General features: G+C 37.7%; 1 protein-coding gene across 2 annotated transcripts in view; it reads right to left on the bottom strand.

Annotated features, from left to right (window-relative positions):
* The window catches only part of DCAF15 (DDB1 and CUL4 associated factor 15), a 51,890-nt gene that overhangs the window by 13,405 nt on the left and 19,666 nt on the right, over positions 1-18,819 (bottom strand). For both annotated transcript variants that reach the window (XM_053718168.1, XM_053718167.1), the window contains exons 2-7: positions 15,893-15,990; positions 14,741-14,876; positions 14,324-14,430; positions 14,070-14,191; positions 1,263-1,421; positions 754-1,173 (exon numbers count right to left, since the gene is read on the bottom strand). In XM_053718168.1, coding sequence (XP_053574143.1) covers positions 754-1,173; positions 1,263-1,421; positions 14,070-14,191; positions 14,324-14,430; positions 14,741-14,876; positions 15,893-15,990 — 1,042 coding nt within the window. The remainder of the gene's footprint in view (positions 1-753; positions 1,174-1,262; positions 1,422-14,069; positions 14,192-14,323; positions 14,431-14,740; positions 14,877-15,892; positions 15,991-18,819) is intronic.

Below are 18,819 nucleotides of genomic sequence, written 5' to 3'. Positions count from 1 at the left end.
CAGCAGAATAAGATTCGATAAGTAAAACCTAGGTTTTAACGTGACAATGCCCATTACTTAGAAAGACTAATTGGAAAGCCCTTCTTTAGAGCAAAATTACAAAAAAGTGACAAAATAAATAAATAATGAAACTATATTGCAAAGTTCTTACTACACATAATCTCAACGTGTTAAAGGGGACACTGAACCCAATTTTTTTCTTTCATGATTCAGATAGAGCATGCAATTTTAAGCAACTTTCTAATTTACTCCTATTATCAAATTTTCTTCGTTCTCTTGCTATCTTTATTTAAAAATCAGGAATGTGATGCACAGAAGCCGGCCCATTTTTGGTTGAGAACCTGGGTTTAATGCTAGTTTATTGGTGGGTAAATGTAAGCCTCCAATAAGCAAGCGCTATCCATGGTGCTGAACCTTAAATGGTCTGGCTGCTAAGATTTACATTCCTGCTTTTAAAATAAAGATAGCAAGAGAATGAAGAAAAATTGATAATAGGAGTAAATTAGAACGTTGCTTAAAATTTCATGCTCTATCTGAATCATGAAGAAAAAATTTGGGTTCAGTGTCCCTTAATGACCTTTTAAGTATGTCCAGCCTCTCTGGGGAGAGTGGAACAAGTATAATTTTCGCAGCTTTATTTTACTGAAAAATAAGGCAAAATAATGCATAGCACCAGCCGGTTTTCTTTCCTTAAAAACATTGTATGGGGGTTTAATTAACTTTTTAAGCTGATTTTTAAATTTTCCCACTCACCACTTTCCTGGTCAGCTTCTGTTACCTCTCCCAAAACATAACGGAGGCGTGTATAGTTGACGTAGCTAGGCTCCTCGGAAGAGTTACTGAGCCTTACTGGTGTCTCACCAGAAGGGTGATGCCATGTTGGGGAGTCTGGAACTGTTGGATGAGGGGGACTTTCCCTACTTGGTCCAGGTTTCTCACCACCATCTTGGGTGTCAATCCCTGAAGCTTCTCTGGCACGACGAAAAATACCAGCCACAAATTCCCTGGCACGGGTAACTGCAGGGGGAGTCCCAGGAGGAGTAATGGAGCAACTGTCAGATGGAAGAGGGGAGCGGCTGACAGAATTACAAGGGCTGGATGAAGAAAAGCAGCTAGAGGGTGTTGGATGGGTGCCTCGTTTGCTGTAAAGAATCTGAGTAGGTTCAGAATTTCCTTAAAAAAAACAAAACAAAAAAAACCATTTACGATAAAATAATTGTGAGAAAAACGTTTGGAAAAAGGCAAATAGGTAACGGACTTACCTGCTGAATGCACAGACACAGCGCAAGCCACAAGGGAGTAGCTTGTGTTTAGCAGAACAACATGGTCTTTCTTGAGCTGGAATGCAGGTTGAAAAGTGGGAAACGGGTAGACCACCTGATATTTTGTGTGAAGCATAAAACTGTGCAGCAGACAGGGACCTAGGAATAAGGCGATCATAAGTATTCTGGAATAATACTGTGGAAATATACGTTGAACCTACAATTACATTTTAAAAAATGGTATGAGGACACTGCTCTAGACTACTTTCTGTAATAAAGTGCAGGGGGGGGATACATATTTAGGTATAAATTGTAGCATACAGAATGTTTCTGCAGGAAAAGTATAGATCATTAGGGGACACTGCTACAGAAAGAATGAGAAAATGTTCTTTTCTTTCATGTAATTAGCAAGAGTCCATGAGCTAGTGACGTATGGGATATACATTCCTACCAGGAGGGGCAAAGTTTCCCAAACCTCAAAATGCCTATAAATACACCCCTCACCACACCCACAAATCAGTTTTACAAACTTTGCCTCCCGTAGAGGTGGTGAAGTAAGTTTGTGCTAGATTCTACGTTAATATGCGCTCCGCAGCAGGTAGGAGCCCGGTTTTCCTCTCAGCGTGCAGTGAATGTCAGAGGGATGTGAAGAGAGTATTGCCTATTTGAATTCAATGATCTCCTTCTACGGGGTCTATTTCATAGGTTCTCTGTTATCGGTCGTAGAGATTCATCTCTTACCTCCCTTTTCAGATCGACGATATACTCTTATATATACCATTACCTCTACTGATTCTCGTTTCAGTACTGGTTTGGCTTTCTACTACATGTAGATGAGTGTCCTGGGGTAAGTAAGTCTTATTTTTGTGACACTCTAAGCTATGGTTGGGCACTTTTATATAAAGTTCTAAATATTTGTATTTAAACATTTATTTGCCTTGATTCAGGATGTTCAATATTCCTTATTTCAGACAGTCAGTTTCATTATTTGGGATAATGCATTTGAATAATCAATTTTTTTCTTACCTTAAAATTTGACTTTTTTCCCTGTGGGCTGTTAGGCTCGCGGGGGCTGAAAATGCTTCATTTTATTGCGTCATTCTTGGCGCAAAAAAATTTCTTTGCTATTTCCGGCGTCATACTTGTCACCGGAAGTTGCGTCATTTTTGACGTTTTTTTGCGCCAAAGGTGTCGGCGTTACCGGATGTGGCGTCATTTTTGGCGCCAAAAGCATTTAGGCGCCAAATAATGTGGGCATCTTTTTTGGCGCTAAAAAATATGGGCGTCATTATTGTCTCCACATTATTTTAAGTCTCTTTGTTTATTGCTTCTGGTTGCTAGAAGCTTGTTTCACTGGCATTTTTTCCCATTCCTGAAACTGTCATTTAAGGAATTTGACCAATTTTGCTTTATATGTTGTTTTTTCTATTACATATTGCAAGATGTCCCAGATTGACCCTGAGTCAGAAGATACTTCTGGAAAATCGCTGCCTGATGCTGGATCTACCAAAGTTAAGTGTATTTGCTGTAAACTTATGGTATCTGTTCCTCCAGCTGTTGTTTGTAATGAATGTCATGACAAACTTGTTAATGCAGATAATATTTCCTTTAGTAATGTTACATTACCTGTTGCTGTTCCATCAACATCTAATACTCAGAGTGTTCCTGTTAACATAAGAGATTTTGTTTCTAAATCCATTAAGAAGGCTATGTCTGTTATCCCTCCTTCTAGTAAACGTAAAAGGTCTTTTAAAACTTCTCATTTTTCAGATGAATTTTTAAATGAACATTATCATTCTGATAATGATTCCTCTGGTTCAGAGGATTCTGTTTCAGAGGTTGATGCTGATAAATCTTCATATTTGTTCAAAATGGAATTTATTCGTTCTTTGCTTAAAGAAGTCTTAATTGCATTAGAAATAGAGGATTCTGGTCCTCTTGATACTAAATCTAAACGTTTAAATAAGGTTTTTAAATCTCCTGTAGTTATTCCAGAAGTTTTTCCTGTCCCTGATGCTATTTCTGAAGTAATCTCCAGGGAATGGAATAATTTGGGTAATTCATTTACTCCTAAACGTTTTAAGCAATTATATCCTGTGCCATCTGACAGATTAGAGTTTTGGGACAAAATCCCTAAGGTTGATGGGGCTATCTCTACTCTTGCTAAGCGTACTACTATTCCTACAGCAGATAGTACTTCCTTTAAGGATCCTTTAGATAGGAAAATTGAATCCTTTCTAAGAAAAGCTTACTTATGTTCAGGTAATCTTCTTAGACCTGCTATATCTTTAGCGGATGTTGCTGCAGCTTCAACTTTTTGGTTAGAAGCTTTAGCGCAACAAGTAACAGATCATAATTCTCATAGCATTGTTAATCTTCTTCAACATGCTAATAATTTTATTTGTGATGCCATCTTTGACATCATTAGGGTTGATGTCAGGTATATGTCTCTAGCCATTTTAGCTAGAAGAGCTTTATGGCTTAAAACTTGGAATGCTGATATGTCTTCTAAGTCAACTTTACTTTCCCTTTCTTTCCAGGGTAATAAATTATTTGGTTCACAGTTGGATTCTATTATTTCAACTGTTACTGGAGGGAAAGGAACTTTTTTACCACAGGATAAAAAAAATCTAAAGGTAAATTTAGGTCTAATAATAGTTTTCGTTCCTTTCGTCACAATAAGGAACAAAAGCCTGATCCTTCCCCTACAGGAGCGGTATCAGTTTGGAAACCATCTCCAGTCTGGAATAAATCCAAGCCTTTTTAGAAAGCCAAAGCCAGCTCCCAAGTCCACATGAAGGTGCGGCCCTCATTCCAGCCCAGCTGGTAGGGGGCAGATTACGTTTTTTTCAAAGAAATTTGGATCAATTCAATTCACAATCTTTGGATTCAGAACATTGTTTCAGAAGGGTACAGAATAGGCCTCCTGCAAGAAGATTTTTTCTTTCCCGTGTCCCAGTAAATCCAGCGAAGGCTCAAGCATTTCTGAGATGTGTTTCAGATCTAGAGTTGGCTGGAGTGATTATGCCAGTTCCAGTTCTGGAACAGGGGCTGGGGTTTTACTCAAATCTCTTCATTGTACCAAAGAAGGAGAATTCCTTCAGACCAGTTCTGGATTTAAAAATATTGAATCATTATGAAAGGATACCAACATTCAAAATGGTAACTATAAGGACTATTCTGCCTTTTGTTCAGCAAGGGCATTATATGTCCACAATAGATTTACAGGATGCATATTCCGATTCATCCAGATCACTATCAGTTTCTGAGATTCTCTTTCCTAGACAAGCATTACCAGTTTGTGGCTCTGCCGTTTGGCCTAGCAACAGCTCCAAGAATTTTTACAAAGGTTCTCGGTGCCCTTCTGTCTGTAATCAGAGAACAGGGTATTGTGGTATTTCCTTATTTGGACGATATCTTGGTACTTGCTCAGTCTTCACATTTAGCAGATCATGGTTGGAGGATCAATTTACCGAAAAGTTCATTGATTCCTCAGACAAGGGTAACCTTTTTAGGTTTCCAGATAGATTCAGTGTCCATGACTCTGTCTCTGACAGACAAGAGACGTCTAAAATTGGTTTCAGCTTGTCGAAACCTTCAGTCTCAATCATTCCCTTCGGTAGCCTTATGCATGGAAATTCTAGGTCTTATGACTGCTGCATCGGACGAAATCCCCTTTGCTCGTTTTCACATGCGACCTCTTCAGCTTTGTATGCTGAACCAGTGGTGCAGGGATTATACAAAGATATCTCAATTGATATCTTTAAAACCGATTGTACGACACTCTCTGACGTGGTGGACAGATCACCATCATTTAGTTCAGGGGGCTTCTTTTGTTCTTCCAACCTGGACTGTGATTTCAACAGATGCAAGTCTGACAGGTTGGGGAGCTGTTTGGGGGTCTCTGACAGCACAAGGGGTTTGGGAATCTCAGGAGGTGAGATTACCAATCAATATTTTGGAACTCCGTGCAATTTTCAGAGTTCTTCAGTCATGGCCTCTTCTAAAGAGAGAGTCGTTCATTTGTTTTCAGACGGACAATGTCACAACTGTGGCATATATCAATCATCAAGGAGGGACTCACAGTCCTCTGGCTATGAAAGAAGTATCTTGAATACTTGTATGGGCGGAATCCAGCTCCTGTCTAATTTCTGCGGTTCATATCCCAGGTATAGACAATTGGGAAGCGGATTATCTCAGTCGCCAAACGTTACATCCGGGCGAATGGTCTCTTCACCCAGAGGTATTTCTTCAGATTGTTCAAATGTGGGGACTTCCAGAAATAGATTTGATGGCTTCTCATCTAAACAAGAAGCTTCCCAGGTATCTGTCCAGATCCAGGGATCCTCAGGCGGAAGCAGTGGATGCATTGTCACTTCCTTGGAAGTATCATCCTGCCTATATCTTTCCACCTCTAGTTCTTCTTCCAAGAGTAATTTCCAAGATTCTGAAGGAATGCTCGTTTGTTCTGCTGGTGGCTCAAGCATGGCCTCACAGGTTTTGGTATGCGGATCTTGTCCGGATGGCCACTTGCCAACCGTGGACTCTTCCATTAAGACCAGACCTTCTGTCACAAGGTCCTTTTTTCCATCAGGATCTCAAATCCTTAAATTTGAAGGTATGGAGATTGAACGCTTCATTCTCAGTCAAAGAGGTTTCTCTGACTCTGTGATTAATACTATGTTACAGGCTCGTAAATCTGTATCTAGAAAGATATATTATCGAGTCTGGAAGATTTACATTTCTTGGTGTCTTTCTCATCATTTTTCCTGGCATTCTTTTAGAATTCCGAGAATTTTACAGTTTCTTCAGGATGGTTTGGATAAAGGTTTGTCTGCAAGTTCCTTGAAAGGACAAATCTCTGCTCTTTCTGTTCTTTTTCACAGAAAGATTGCTAATCTTCCTGATATTCATTGTTTTGTACAAGCTTTGGTTCGTATAAAACCTGTTATTAAGTCAATTTCTCCTCCTTGGAGTTTGAATTTGGTTCTGGGGGTTCTTCAAGCTCCTCCATTTGAACCTATGCATTATTCACTGGACATTAAATTACTTTCTTGGAAAGTTTTGTTTCTTTTGGCCATCTCTTCTGCTAGAAGAGTTTCTGAATTATCTGCTCTTTCTTGTGAGTCTCCTTTTCTGATTTTTCATCAGGATAAGGCGGTGTTGCGAACTTCTTTTAAATTTTTACCTAAGGTTGTGAATTCTAACAACATTAGTAGAGAAATTGTGGTTCCTTCATTATGTCCTAATCCTAAGAATTCTAAGGAGAGATCATTGCATTCTTTGGATGTAGTTAGAGCTTTTAAATATTATGTTGAAGCTACTAAGAATTTCCGAAAGAGTTCTAGTCTTTTTGTTTTCTTTTCCGGTTCTAGGAAAGGTCAGAAGGCCTCTGCCATTTCCTTGGCGTCTTGGTTGAAATCTTTAATTCATCATGCTTATGTCGAGTCGGGTAAAACTCCGCCTCAAAGGATTACACAGCTCATTCTACTAGGTCAGTTTCTACTTCCTGGGCGTTTAGGAATGAAGCTTCAGTTGATCAGATTTGCAAAGCAGCAACTTGGTCTTCTTTGCATACTTTTACTAAATTCTACCATTTTGATGTGTTTTCTTCTTCTGAAGCAGTTTTTGGTAGAAAAGTTCTTCAGGCAGCTGTTTCAGTTTGATTCTTCTGCTTATAATTTCAGTTTTTTTCATTATAAGATTTAAACTTTATTTTGGGTGTGGATTATTTTCAGCGGAATTGGCTGTCTTTATTTTATCCCTCCCTCTCTAGTGACTCTTGCGTGGAAGATCCACATCTTGGGTATTCATTATCCCATACGTCACTAGCTCATGGACTCTTGCTAATTACATGAAAGAAAACATAATTTATGTAAGAACTTACCTGATAAATTCATTTCTTTCATATTAGCAAGAGTCCATGAGGCCCACCCTTTTTGTGGTGGTTATAATTTTTTTGTATAAAGCACAATTATTCCAATTCCTTATTTTTTATGCTTTCGCACTTTTTTTGTCTTATCACCCCACTTCTTGGCTATGCGTTAAACTGATTTGTGGGTGTGGTGAGGGGTGTATTTATAGGCATTTTGAGGTTTGGGAAACTTTGCCCCTCCTGGTAGGAATGTATATCCCATACGTCACTAGCTCATAGACTCTTGTTAATATGAAAGAAATTAATTTATCAGGTAAGTTCTTACATAAATTATGTTTTTCCTCCCTTAAAATTAGATGCACACACCTATAATTAAAGGGCCATAAGTAAAAAAAGAAAAAATAATGGGGTTAAAAGTGACAGTAAACACATTGAGATTTGTATATAAAAGGCCAGATTATGAGTGGAGTGCAAATGTTCACACGCAAAAGATATCGGGATTTAGCAATAGTTTGTACACAGATTATGTTCTAAGTATTTCTAAAGAGAAATTCATATAATTATATATATATATATATATATATATATATATATACATACATATACACACACACACACACACACACACACACGGTATATCTGTATATATCTATTGTATCAAAATCCCATCAGATATATGTAGAAATATGTATTTATGAATAAATAGGACATTCTTCTATATGAAGAACATTGGAATGTGAAATATTAATGTTGGGTCAGCGCACATTTCAATACGTGGTCGGGTTAGCGAATATGTGAATGAGTACAGGTTAGTAGAAGGGTTTTTTTTCCACTTTTTTTCTCCATTTACTTTTATGGGGAGAATAGGTTATCGCACGCGTGATATTCTAATTGCGCTAGAAGCTGTTTTCATGTGTCAGGTTAGCGAAGGAGCGCTAACTACTTTCAACTCATAATACGAGCGCAACCCAAGTCGTACAAAAAGTTTACTTCTAGCGCAATTAGCACTCTAGCGTAAGCGCTAAATAGTGCTCGAAATGTTTTGCTATGAATAATGAAACAACTTTGCAATATATTTTCATTATTTATTTTGCACTATTTCCATCTAATTTAGCGATTTCCAATTCTCAACTTGAAATGCTCCCTGCTGGCTTCTCAAGGTTAACTATGCTATATAGGTTTCCCTAATTAGCTTTAGCTGATAACTGCTAAATATTTACTTTATGACAGTGACTAGCCTTGACATCTTTGAACTAAGGCACAGATTGATTCCTATAAATAAGACAAATGGTGGGTGGTGTTTGGCTATTGAAAAATAACTGCAATAAAAAGGATGGCAAAACGTTTAAGGGACAGTCAAGTCCAAAAAAACCTCTCATGATTTAAATAGGGCATGCAATTTTAAACAACTTCCCAATTTACTTTAATTACAAATTTTGCTTCGTTCTCTTGGTATTCTTAGTTGAAAGCTAAACCTTGGAGGTTCATATGCTAATTTCTTAGACCTTGAAGACTGCCTCTAATCTGAATACATTTTGACCACTAGAGGGCATTAGTTAACATGTTTCATATAGATAATTGAGCTCATGCACGTAAAGTGACCTAGGAGTGAGCACTGATTGGCTAAACTGCATGTCTGTCAAAAGAACTGAAATAAGGGGGTAGTCAGCAGAGGCTTAGATACAAGATAATTACAGAGGTAAAATGTGTATTATTATAACTGTGTTGGATATGCAAAACTGGGGAATGGGTAATAAAGGTATTATCTTTCTTTTTAAACACAAATTCTGGTGTTGACTGTCCCTTTAAATACAGAAATGTCTTGTAATTACAAGGTTGTTTACTGTACCTTTAAACAAACAGTAGAAGTACTGCTTGGAACATGCAGAACACTGCTGTACCGGAGCGGAAAATGAAGCTTGATCCAGTCAGCAGCACTTATTTCATATCTGAATTATTCGATTGCACTGTTGATTGGTTTAGCAGTGTTTTTCCGCTCAGGATCAGTAGTGCTCTGCGAGTCCCAAGCAGTAATTCTACTGTGTGTTTAACCTCTTTGGGGGAATAAACACACAGTAGTGCAAGGTTGAAATTTTTTAAATAACAGTCTAGACTAATTAGAGCATGTCATATTTCAACTATTCTGGCCCTTTAACCCCTTAATGACCACAGCACTTTTCCATTTTCTGTCCGTTTGGGACCAAGGCTATTTTTACATTTCTGCGGTGTTTGTGTTTAGCTGTAATTTTCCTCTTACTCATTTACTGTACCCACACATATTATATACCGTTTTTCTCGCCATTAAATGGACTTTCTAAAGATACCATTATTTTCATCATATCTTATAATTTACTATAAAAAAAAAATAAAAATATGAGGAAAAAAATGAAAAAAAACACACTTTTTCTAACTTTGACCCCCAAAATCTGTTACACATCTACAACCACCAAAAAACACCCGTGCTAAATAGTTTCTACATTTTGTCCTGAGTTTAGAAATACCCAATGTTTACATGTTCTTTGCTTTTTTTGTAAGTTATAGGGCAATAAGTACAAGTAGCACTTTGCTATTTCCAAACCATTATTTTTCAAAATTAGCGCTAGTTACATTAGAACACTAATATCTTTCAGGAATCTCTGAATATCCATTGACATGTATATATTTTTTTTAGTAGACATCCCAAAGTATTCATCTAGGCCCATTTTGGTATATTTCATGCCACCATTTCACTGCCAAATGCGATTAAATACAAAAAATTGTTCACTTTTTTACTAATTTTTTCACAAACTTTTGGTTTCTCACTGAAATTATTTACAAACAGCTTCTGCAATTATGGCACAAATGGTTGTAAATTCTTCTCTGGGATCCCCTTTGTTCAGAAATAGCAGACATATATGACTTTGGTGTTGCTTTTTAGTAATTAGAAGGCTGCTAAATGCCACTGCGCACTACACGTGTATTATGGCCAGCAGTGAAGGGGTTAATTATGGAGCATGTAGGGAACTTTTAGGGATAATTTTAGCTTTAGTGTAGTGTAGTAGACAGCCCCAAGTATTGATCTAGGCCAATTTTGGTATATTTCATGCCACCATTTCACCGCCAAATGCGATCAAATTAAAAAAAAAAAAAAAAAATTTCACAATTTTAGGTTTCTCACTGAAATTATTTACAAACAGCTTGTGCAATTATGGCACAAATGGTTGTAAATGCTTCTCTGGGATCCCCTTTGTTCAGAAATAGCAGACATATATGGCTTTGGCGTTGCTTTTTGGTAATTAGAAGGCCGCTAAATGCCGCTGCGCATCACACGAGTATTATGGCTAGCAGTGAAGGGGTTAATTAGGTAGCTTGTAGGGAGTTTGCAGGGTTAATTTTAGCTTTAGTGTAGAGATCAGCCTCCCACCTGACACATCACACCCCCTGATCCCTCCCAAACAGCTCTCTTCCATCCCCAAACCCACAATTGTCCCCGCCATCTTAAGTACTGGCAGAAAGTCTGCCAGTACTAAAATCAAAGCTATCTTTTATTTTTATTTTTATTTTTTTTGAGCATATTTACATATGCTGCTATGTAGGATCCCCCCTTAGCCCCCAACCTCCCTGATCCCCCCCCCTCAAACAGCTCTCTAACCCCCCCCCCTGCCTTATTGAGCGCCATATTGGGTACTGGCAGCTGTCTGCCAGTACCCAGTTTCAAATTAAAAACGTTTTGGTTAATTTTTATTTAAAAAAAAAAACTATTTTCTGTAGTGTAGCTGCCCCCCCACAACCCACAACCCCCAACCCTCTCCCAGATTACTAATTTTATTTATATATCCCACTGAGTCTCTCCCACTTATATCTCCTCCATGTTCCATAGTGTAGGGTTCCCACCCGCACACGTGCGCACCCACCCTCGTGCACGCGCGCGCATTCTGGCACGCACCCCACGCGCGATCCTGCCCCCCTCCTCCATTGATCGCCGCCCACCCGCCTCCCTTGGTAAGCTCCCACCCACCAACGAATACTGCGATCAATGGCCGATGCAGAGAGGGCCACAGAGTGGCTCTCTCTGCATCGGACTGCTCAAAACTGTTATTGCAGGATGCCTCAATATCGAGGCATCACTGCAATAACATGAAATCGGCTGGAAGCGATCAGGATCGCTTCCAGGGCTTTCAAAGACCAACGACGTACGGGGTACGTCCTTGGTCATTAACTGCATTTTTTTGCAGGACGTACCCCATACGTCGTTGGTCGTTAAGGGGTTAAAGTGATTGTAAACTTTACATGTGTTAAAATCAGGTCATGGTGCGAAGCAATATTTTAGATGAACATTATTTGGTTGAGCTGTAAATTTTTAATCTAGCCGTGCCATTCTAAAAACCTGAGCTCTTTTCTTTACTGCATTTAAAAGGGACATTATACACTAGTTGCATAAATGTTTTGTAGATGATCCATTTATATAGCCCATACAGATTTTTTGTAAAAATGAATAGTTCCGCTTATTTAAAAATAACATTGTGCTGATTTTCAGACTCCTAATCAAGCCCCAAAGTTTTATAAGTAGACTGCTGTCTACCTACTACAGTTTGCTCCTGTTTGTGTAAAGGGTCTTTTCATATGCAGGGGAGTGTCTGCATTTTTTTGCTTTCCAGCCCATTTCAGTGGATGTCCCAGCCTCACCTTTTTAACACTGCTAAATTGGGAGCTTCCAAGTAAGTTTTTAAAAGGTTTTATGCTGGATTTTTAGATGAGTATCTATGCACATTATTCTTTATAGTAACGTCTATTACATGCAGTTATAAAATTGGTGTATACTGTCCCTTTAAGAGCAGGAGCTGTAGCGGTTTTGCTTATCAGTAAGAGTCAAATACAATTAGTGGCTAATTAAACGGTGAGGAGGGGTGAGATTCCACCACATTTGAACAAAACAGTGGGGGTGAAAAAACTGATTTTTAGGCTGCTTTGGGGAGTGTTATTTGGCTAATGAGGAAGTAAACTTTTATTAGTTAAAATTCGGAGACTGGCAGACAACTGCTTTTTGGAAGGGCGAATCGGACTCTGCAGCAGGGCACTACTTGAGCATTATAACAGTATGATTTTAATGTACTTAGAATACGCACATTTCGTTTTTTACAACGCTAGGATGTTACTTTGTTAGAAAGGTTTATTTATGTATGGAATTTCAGTATGTTATTTTCTATACCTTTAAACCAGTAGTCTGAAAGTACCGGCCCTGGGGCCATATTCGGCCCTCAATATAGTTTAATCTGGCCCTCCCTTGATTTTTAGGTAAATTATTCATCATACATTTTTCAGGGTTCAAAGAGGTTTAACAAGTTTATGTTCTTCATAGGCACTCACAAGATAACTATAAAAGACAAGCATGCACTGTCCAGTGTAGACTCCCAATATGCACTGCTTGGATAAATGTCACTTTTTATTCAGTTCTATAATGATCACTTCGCTTGGCACTCACAAGACAAATATACACTGTGTATGTCTATTGTGTACTACAACTCCCATCATGCACTACTACTTGGGTAAATGTCACTTCCAGTTTCTCGTATATCCAGTGTCAGAGAACTCACTCTATTCAAGTGGCACCCATGGGAGAAGAACACTTGGCCAGTGGCCCACGGATACAATCAGCTTGATACCCCTGCTTTAAACACTTCAAAATTCTACACAGCATGATGTATTTAAAACAAAGATTATCCTACAAATAATATGCAGCTGTATGTCTAAAATTATATGAGTTGAATAAATATTGAAAGAAAAAAAAATAATAATTGTAAAGTTTTAGTGCAGACAATGGACATCACATGTTGTAACCTAGGTTTCTGTTTATGGACAGTTATAAAATGGGTAGCCAGAGTGCGCAATGACTGTGAAATATAGCAGTGTTATAAGGACATTAAACTATTTTTTTATTTATTTCATGATACAGATAGAGCATACAACTTTAAACTTTTAAATTTACTTATGTTATCAAATTTGCTTCATTCTCTTGGTATCCTTTGTTGAAAAGGCAGCAATGCACTACTGGGGGGCTAACTGAACACATTGGGTGAAACAATGAAGAGAGACATATATATGCAGCCACCAAATCAGCAGCAAGCCCAGTAGTGCATTACTGCTCCTGAGCATACCTTGGAATGCTGTTCAACAGAGGATACCATAAGAATAACGTAAACAAGATAACAAATCAATTGGTAAGTTGTTTAAAATGTCATGCTCTATCTATAAAACTTCTAAGGTTAATTTTGACTTTACTGTCCCTTTAAAGGGACAGTCTACTTGATATTTTTTAAATGTCTAAAATGACAAACAATGCCTTTAATGACAATTCCCCCGGCTTTGCATAACCAACATAGTTATATTAATATACTTTATAACCACTAAGTTTGTCTGTTTATAAGCCCCTGCACGTCGCCCCTTATTTCATTGGATTTTTTTTAGCTTTATAAATCTTGCACAACAGCCAGGCAGTGCTAGTTAATGTACCATATAGATAACTTTGTACTCACTCTTGTGGAGAATGATAATGGTTATACAAGAACCAGCACTGATTGGCTAAAATGCAAGATTGTAAAAAGCACTGAGATAAGAGGCAGTCTCTGCAGGGACTTAGAAACAGGCAAGCTTAGAGGTTAGAGAGTATATTAATAAAACAATGATGGTTATGCAAGGCTGGGGAATGGGTAGTAAAGGTGTTATCTATCTAAAAAAGTAGACTATCCCTTTATGTCTGCACTTTCACTTCTTACAGGAATTGGAAAGCCCTCAATTTTCATAATTAAATTAGAGAAAAGGGGTACACAAAAAAAAAAAAAAAAAAAAAAAAAGTATGCTGCAAAGCTGTTTTGCTACATAAAATGTAACCTTTTTTTATTGTATTCTCAAAGCATCCCTTTAAGATGCTTCAGTTTGTGCAGAAAGATGCATACCTGTATGTGACTCTCGGCAGTCTGGGCAGGGGGATGTTGCTGGGGCAGACACAATGCTAATATAAATATCACGATGATTCTCATCACTCATCATATTCATTAACATCCCATTACCTGAAGTACTAGGGAAAGAGACAAGAAAGAAAGTAAAAGTAACATTACAACGAAAAGTATGGTTACACAGCTGGAACGAGATATAAGGATAGAAGGAAGTGAAAGCTGGTGTAATGTTGTGCAGCAGAAATCGGACTCACTTGAACCCAAATACTATGACTTTTGAACTGTCACTTGGCCACTCACAAACAGTGAGGAAAAGGTCACTGTAAATCTCCTCATCCTGGAACAAGCGGACCTGCCGTACCTTTAAGACAATAGTATATTTTGGGGATGTTAATCAAGGAATACAAGGAGAATATGTGCATGACAAGACCTGGGGATGAAAGATGGTCATGGTCATGCCAGAAAGGGGACAAGACTAAAAGCGTGTAGCACAAATGACCAAGGAGTAAAATGCGGAGGGAACAACAGAAATTGGCACAGTAAAAGGGGTAAAACGGACATCTACAAAAGTAGGAATTTCTAAGGGAAAGAGGTGTTACAGTAGAAGGGGGAATAACAATAGTAAAAAGAGGTAGATGGGGTTATTAGCAAGGGCAAGTATACAAACGCACCAGCCGCAGCTTGCTGTGTACGTGGAATTGCCACCAGTAGAGGTGATAAGTGTAGAAGGAGAAATCATCATCCAGGACGTGGCTGGTGTAGGACAGTACGAATCGGCCACACTTGGAGAAACCCAGGAAGATGTGACTAAAGGGAGAATTGGGAGTAAGAAGGGAAGACAGCAGTATGGTGTAATTAAAGTGAAAAACACAAGCAAATAGGCAAGTAAAAATATTGTTATAAAAAAAAAAAAAGGAAGATAGCAAGAGAGACTCTTGTAGGTATTTGAATGATTAACGTGGAGAAAAAAAAACAGCAGGAAAGGAGACAAGAGAAGACAATACTAGATTAAATACAACTAATTAAAAGGGCCATAACGGTCAAAACTTTACATGCACAAATTAGAGCATGTCATTTTTCGACTCTTTTGGCCCTTTAAGAAGTGGTAAAGCAGTAGGTTTATTCAGTACTTCAATGCTTCTCAGACTTTCTTTTTTGACGACAACCATGGACTACTGATAATTATGTGGCAACACAGTATTATATATAATGAACTTGGAGTAATCTCAACACTATATTGTGCTTAAAGTGAATGTTAATTTTGATGAATTAGTGCCCGGTTTTTATTAAACCTATTAAAAACAGGGGCACTTTAATTCATCAAAATTGACATTTCACTAGTTTTCTTCAAAAACGTACCTTTTAATCTTGGCAGTCACTCCAGCGATTCCCCCGGCCGTCGGAAGCCTCTGCGACGTCAGAAATGACGAATCCGGCTTCCTCCAATCACGGCTTCTCCCCCGGGGGAATCTTGGCCTGATGCAACGCCGTGATTGGAGGAAGCCGGATTCGTCATTTTGGACCCCCGAAGATGGCTTGCGACGGGCAGAGGAAGTGCTGGAGCGGATGCCAGGATTAAAAGGTACGTTTTTGAAGAAAACAAGTGAAATGTCATTTTTGATTAATTAAAGTGCCCTTGTTTTTAATAGATTTATTAAAAACCGGGCACTAATTCATCAAAATTGACCTTCACTTTAACATTAACAGAGCATTGCACTAAATGTATTAACTCTAAGAAAAAGTTATGGCCATGTAATATTAAATATAGTTGTCTAATACATTATAAATAGTATTTTCAAAATATATAGCATGCAAATAATTACCCTGCCTGCAAAAATTCCTCATCTACAATGTTGCGCAGAGACACACACAGTCGAGGTGGAAGCTTCCGGAACAGCCGAGGGGAAAGCTGACCTGTAATCTACAAGATAAATAGAGAACGAAGACAGTTTAAAGCAGGGCTCGACTAACCCAGGAGTCTGAGAGCCACTGGGTCCTAGAATTTTTACTCTGGCTCCTAACTTTTTGGGTTATTCTTCATAGATCTTGGCGCTCTTCAAATAAATGATGATGATGATAATAATAAATCTATATACAGATAACCCTGTCTGGCTCCTAAAAGTATATCTGGCTACTAAATATTCTTACTAGCAGATTTGTCGACTCCTGGTTTAAAGGATCATTAAATACAGTAATCAAGAAGCACATAATAAAAAGACACAATGTGATAGTGTTTACTCTGAATTTTAAAAAGGAGCAGATTTTTTTTTTGTGAAATTTCAAAATTTATTTAAATTTGCCATCCCACCATTCCATGCAATTAAGTAAATTGGAAAATTTCTTAAAACTGAATGCTCTATCTGAATCATGAAAGTTTAATTTGGCTTGAGTGTCCCTTTAATTTTCTAGTCAAGGAATAGATCATGTGTGAGTATATATAATATATATATATATATATATATATATATATATATATATATATATATATTTATTTATTTATTTATTTATTTAAAAGCTTTGTAATATGTTTCGTTAAGCCTATATTCTGTACAGTTGCAATTTTACTTCCCCCCTTCCCCCAAGAAATTGTAATTCAAACAAATATTCCCTTATGGGAATTGTGGTTATTTTCTAGTTATTACCCTTCTAAATGGTATAGCAGTTAATGAATGTCACATGACCAAATCTCAAAAATATGCTTTGCAACTTATAATATTTAACTGTGTCATCAATCAGTATTTAGTGCATAAAGATTACACTTTAAAGAGACAGTCTACACAAAAATTGTTATTGTTTAAAAAGATAGATAGTGCCTTTACTATCCATTCCCCAGCTTTGCACAACCAACATTGTTAGATTAATATACTTTATAACACTTAAACCTCTAAATGTCTGCCTGTTGCAAAGGCTCTATTGACAGCCTCTTAATCACATGCTTTTGCATTTGCTTTTCACAACAGGAGACTGATAGTTCATGTGGGCCATAACGATAACAATGTGTTCAGCCCGGGAAGTTATTTAACCTCTTAAGGACATATGACGGAATTTTTCCGTCATAAAACAATTGAGCAAACTGAAAGCTGTGTCCTTAAAGGGTTAAGAGTTAGCACAACACAGTACTAAATGCAACTCAATAGATTTTAAATTGTCACAGTCAATCAGGGGGCTGTCAAAAGATGCTTAGATACAAGGTAATATTATTACACAGAAACTTTGCTATTCCAGTCCGAGTATAGTTTTCACTGAATGTAGCTACTGGCTGCAGTATTCTCCCCCATGACTTTTTTAGTGTGTGCACCTCTTCGCTGATTTTACCAAAAACCTGGCTATATTAGGCTAATATTAACATTTTTAATTATTTATTGAACAAATTATCATTAAAATATATTTGTTATATTGTGCAATTAGCTTGTGCTTTGCAGAGCAGGACATTTTAAAGGGACAGTCTACACCAGAATTTTTATTGTTTTAAAAGATAGATAATCCCTTTATTACCCATTTCCCAGTTTTCCATAACCAACCCAGTTATAATAATATACTTTTAACCTCTGTGATTATCTTGTATCTAAGCCTCTGCAAACTGCCCCTTTTTCAGTTCTTTTGACAGACTTGCAGTCTAGCCAATCAGTGTCTGCTCCCAGATTACTTCACGTGCACGAGCACAGTGTTATCTATATGAAATATGTGAACTAACACCCTCTAGTGGTGTAAAACTGTTAAAATGCAATCTGAAAGAGGTGGGCTCCAAGGTCTAAGAAATTAGCATATGAACCTCCTAGGTTAAGCTTTCAACTAAGAATACCAAGAGAACAAAGCAAAATTGGTGATAAAAGTAAATTGGAAAATTGTTTAAAATTACATGCTCTATCTGAATCATGAAAGTTTATTTTGGCCTAGACTGTCCCTTTACCATTTTAAAAATTAGAGCAATGCCTTCACCTGGCTTCTTTATGCCACCCAGTTGTCAATATTTTTGTGGAGAACAGTGGGCTGCAAGGTATTATCCCCGTCACTGCCTAGTTCTTTGTGGCAGTTTGTGCACATCTTTTTCTGGTGGAGGGTTCAGTTTCTGCACAGCTATCTTCAGGAGTTATCAACCCATCTGCTGCTTGGTAATCCACACAAGAGATATTAGTACAATAAAACCATGCCTCTCCTCAGAGGTATCTTATACCCAGCAAATACCCATTTTTTCCTTGGGGTGTTAATACACCAACTGCCATAAAGATCTGCCATAGGATAGTAATATTGCTCCAAACACTAACAACTGAATAGAATAGGTTGTATTACTCACTGCTCAGACTGAATGCATAGTATTACTAAAGTCACTGCCTAATTCTCCATAGAAGATTATTTTTCCAACTGCTGCACATTTCTTACCAGGAAAAATGCTAATACAGATCTCTCTCTTTTGGAAAAATTAAAGTGAAAGTAAACTATCCACAAGCTATATGTGCAATGCAAAATACAGCTTAAAATATGTTGAGTTTAATTCATGATTTTGTAAAATCTTCTCTATCACATAATTGTACCTTACAATCCACATTACTATATCGCCTTTCCTCTGCCTGCCTCCAAAGAAAACAACAACTTTATTTTGCAATTATGAATATCGCTTTAACACATTTTATTGGTGAGTCCCACAGTGGCGTCTAAAAATATTCACTCTATGCCCCCACCTTCAATTGCACGTTCATGGGACACGCATGCGCATTGACCTCAACAGGGAAACACAGCCAATGACGTAGCT

Source organism: Bombina bombina, chromosome 6, assembly GCF_027579735.1.
Source record: "Bombina bombina isolate aBomBom1 chromosome 6, aBomBom1.pri, whole genome shotgun sequence".
Classification (NCBI taxonomy): Eukaryota; Metazoa; Chordata; class Amphibia; order Anura; family Bombinatoridae; genus Bombina; species Bombina bombina.
Note: the sequence above shows the minus strand (reverse complement) of the source record. Positions and strands in the feature narration are given on the sequence as shown.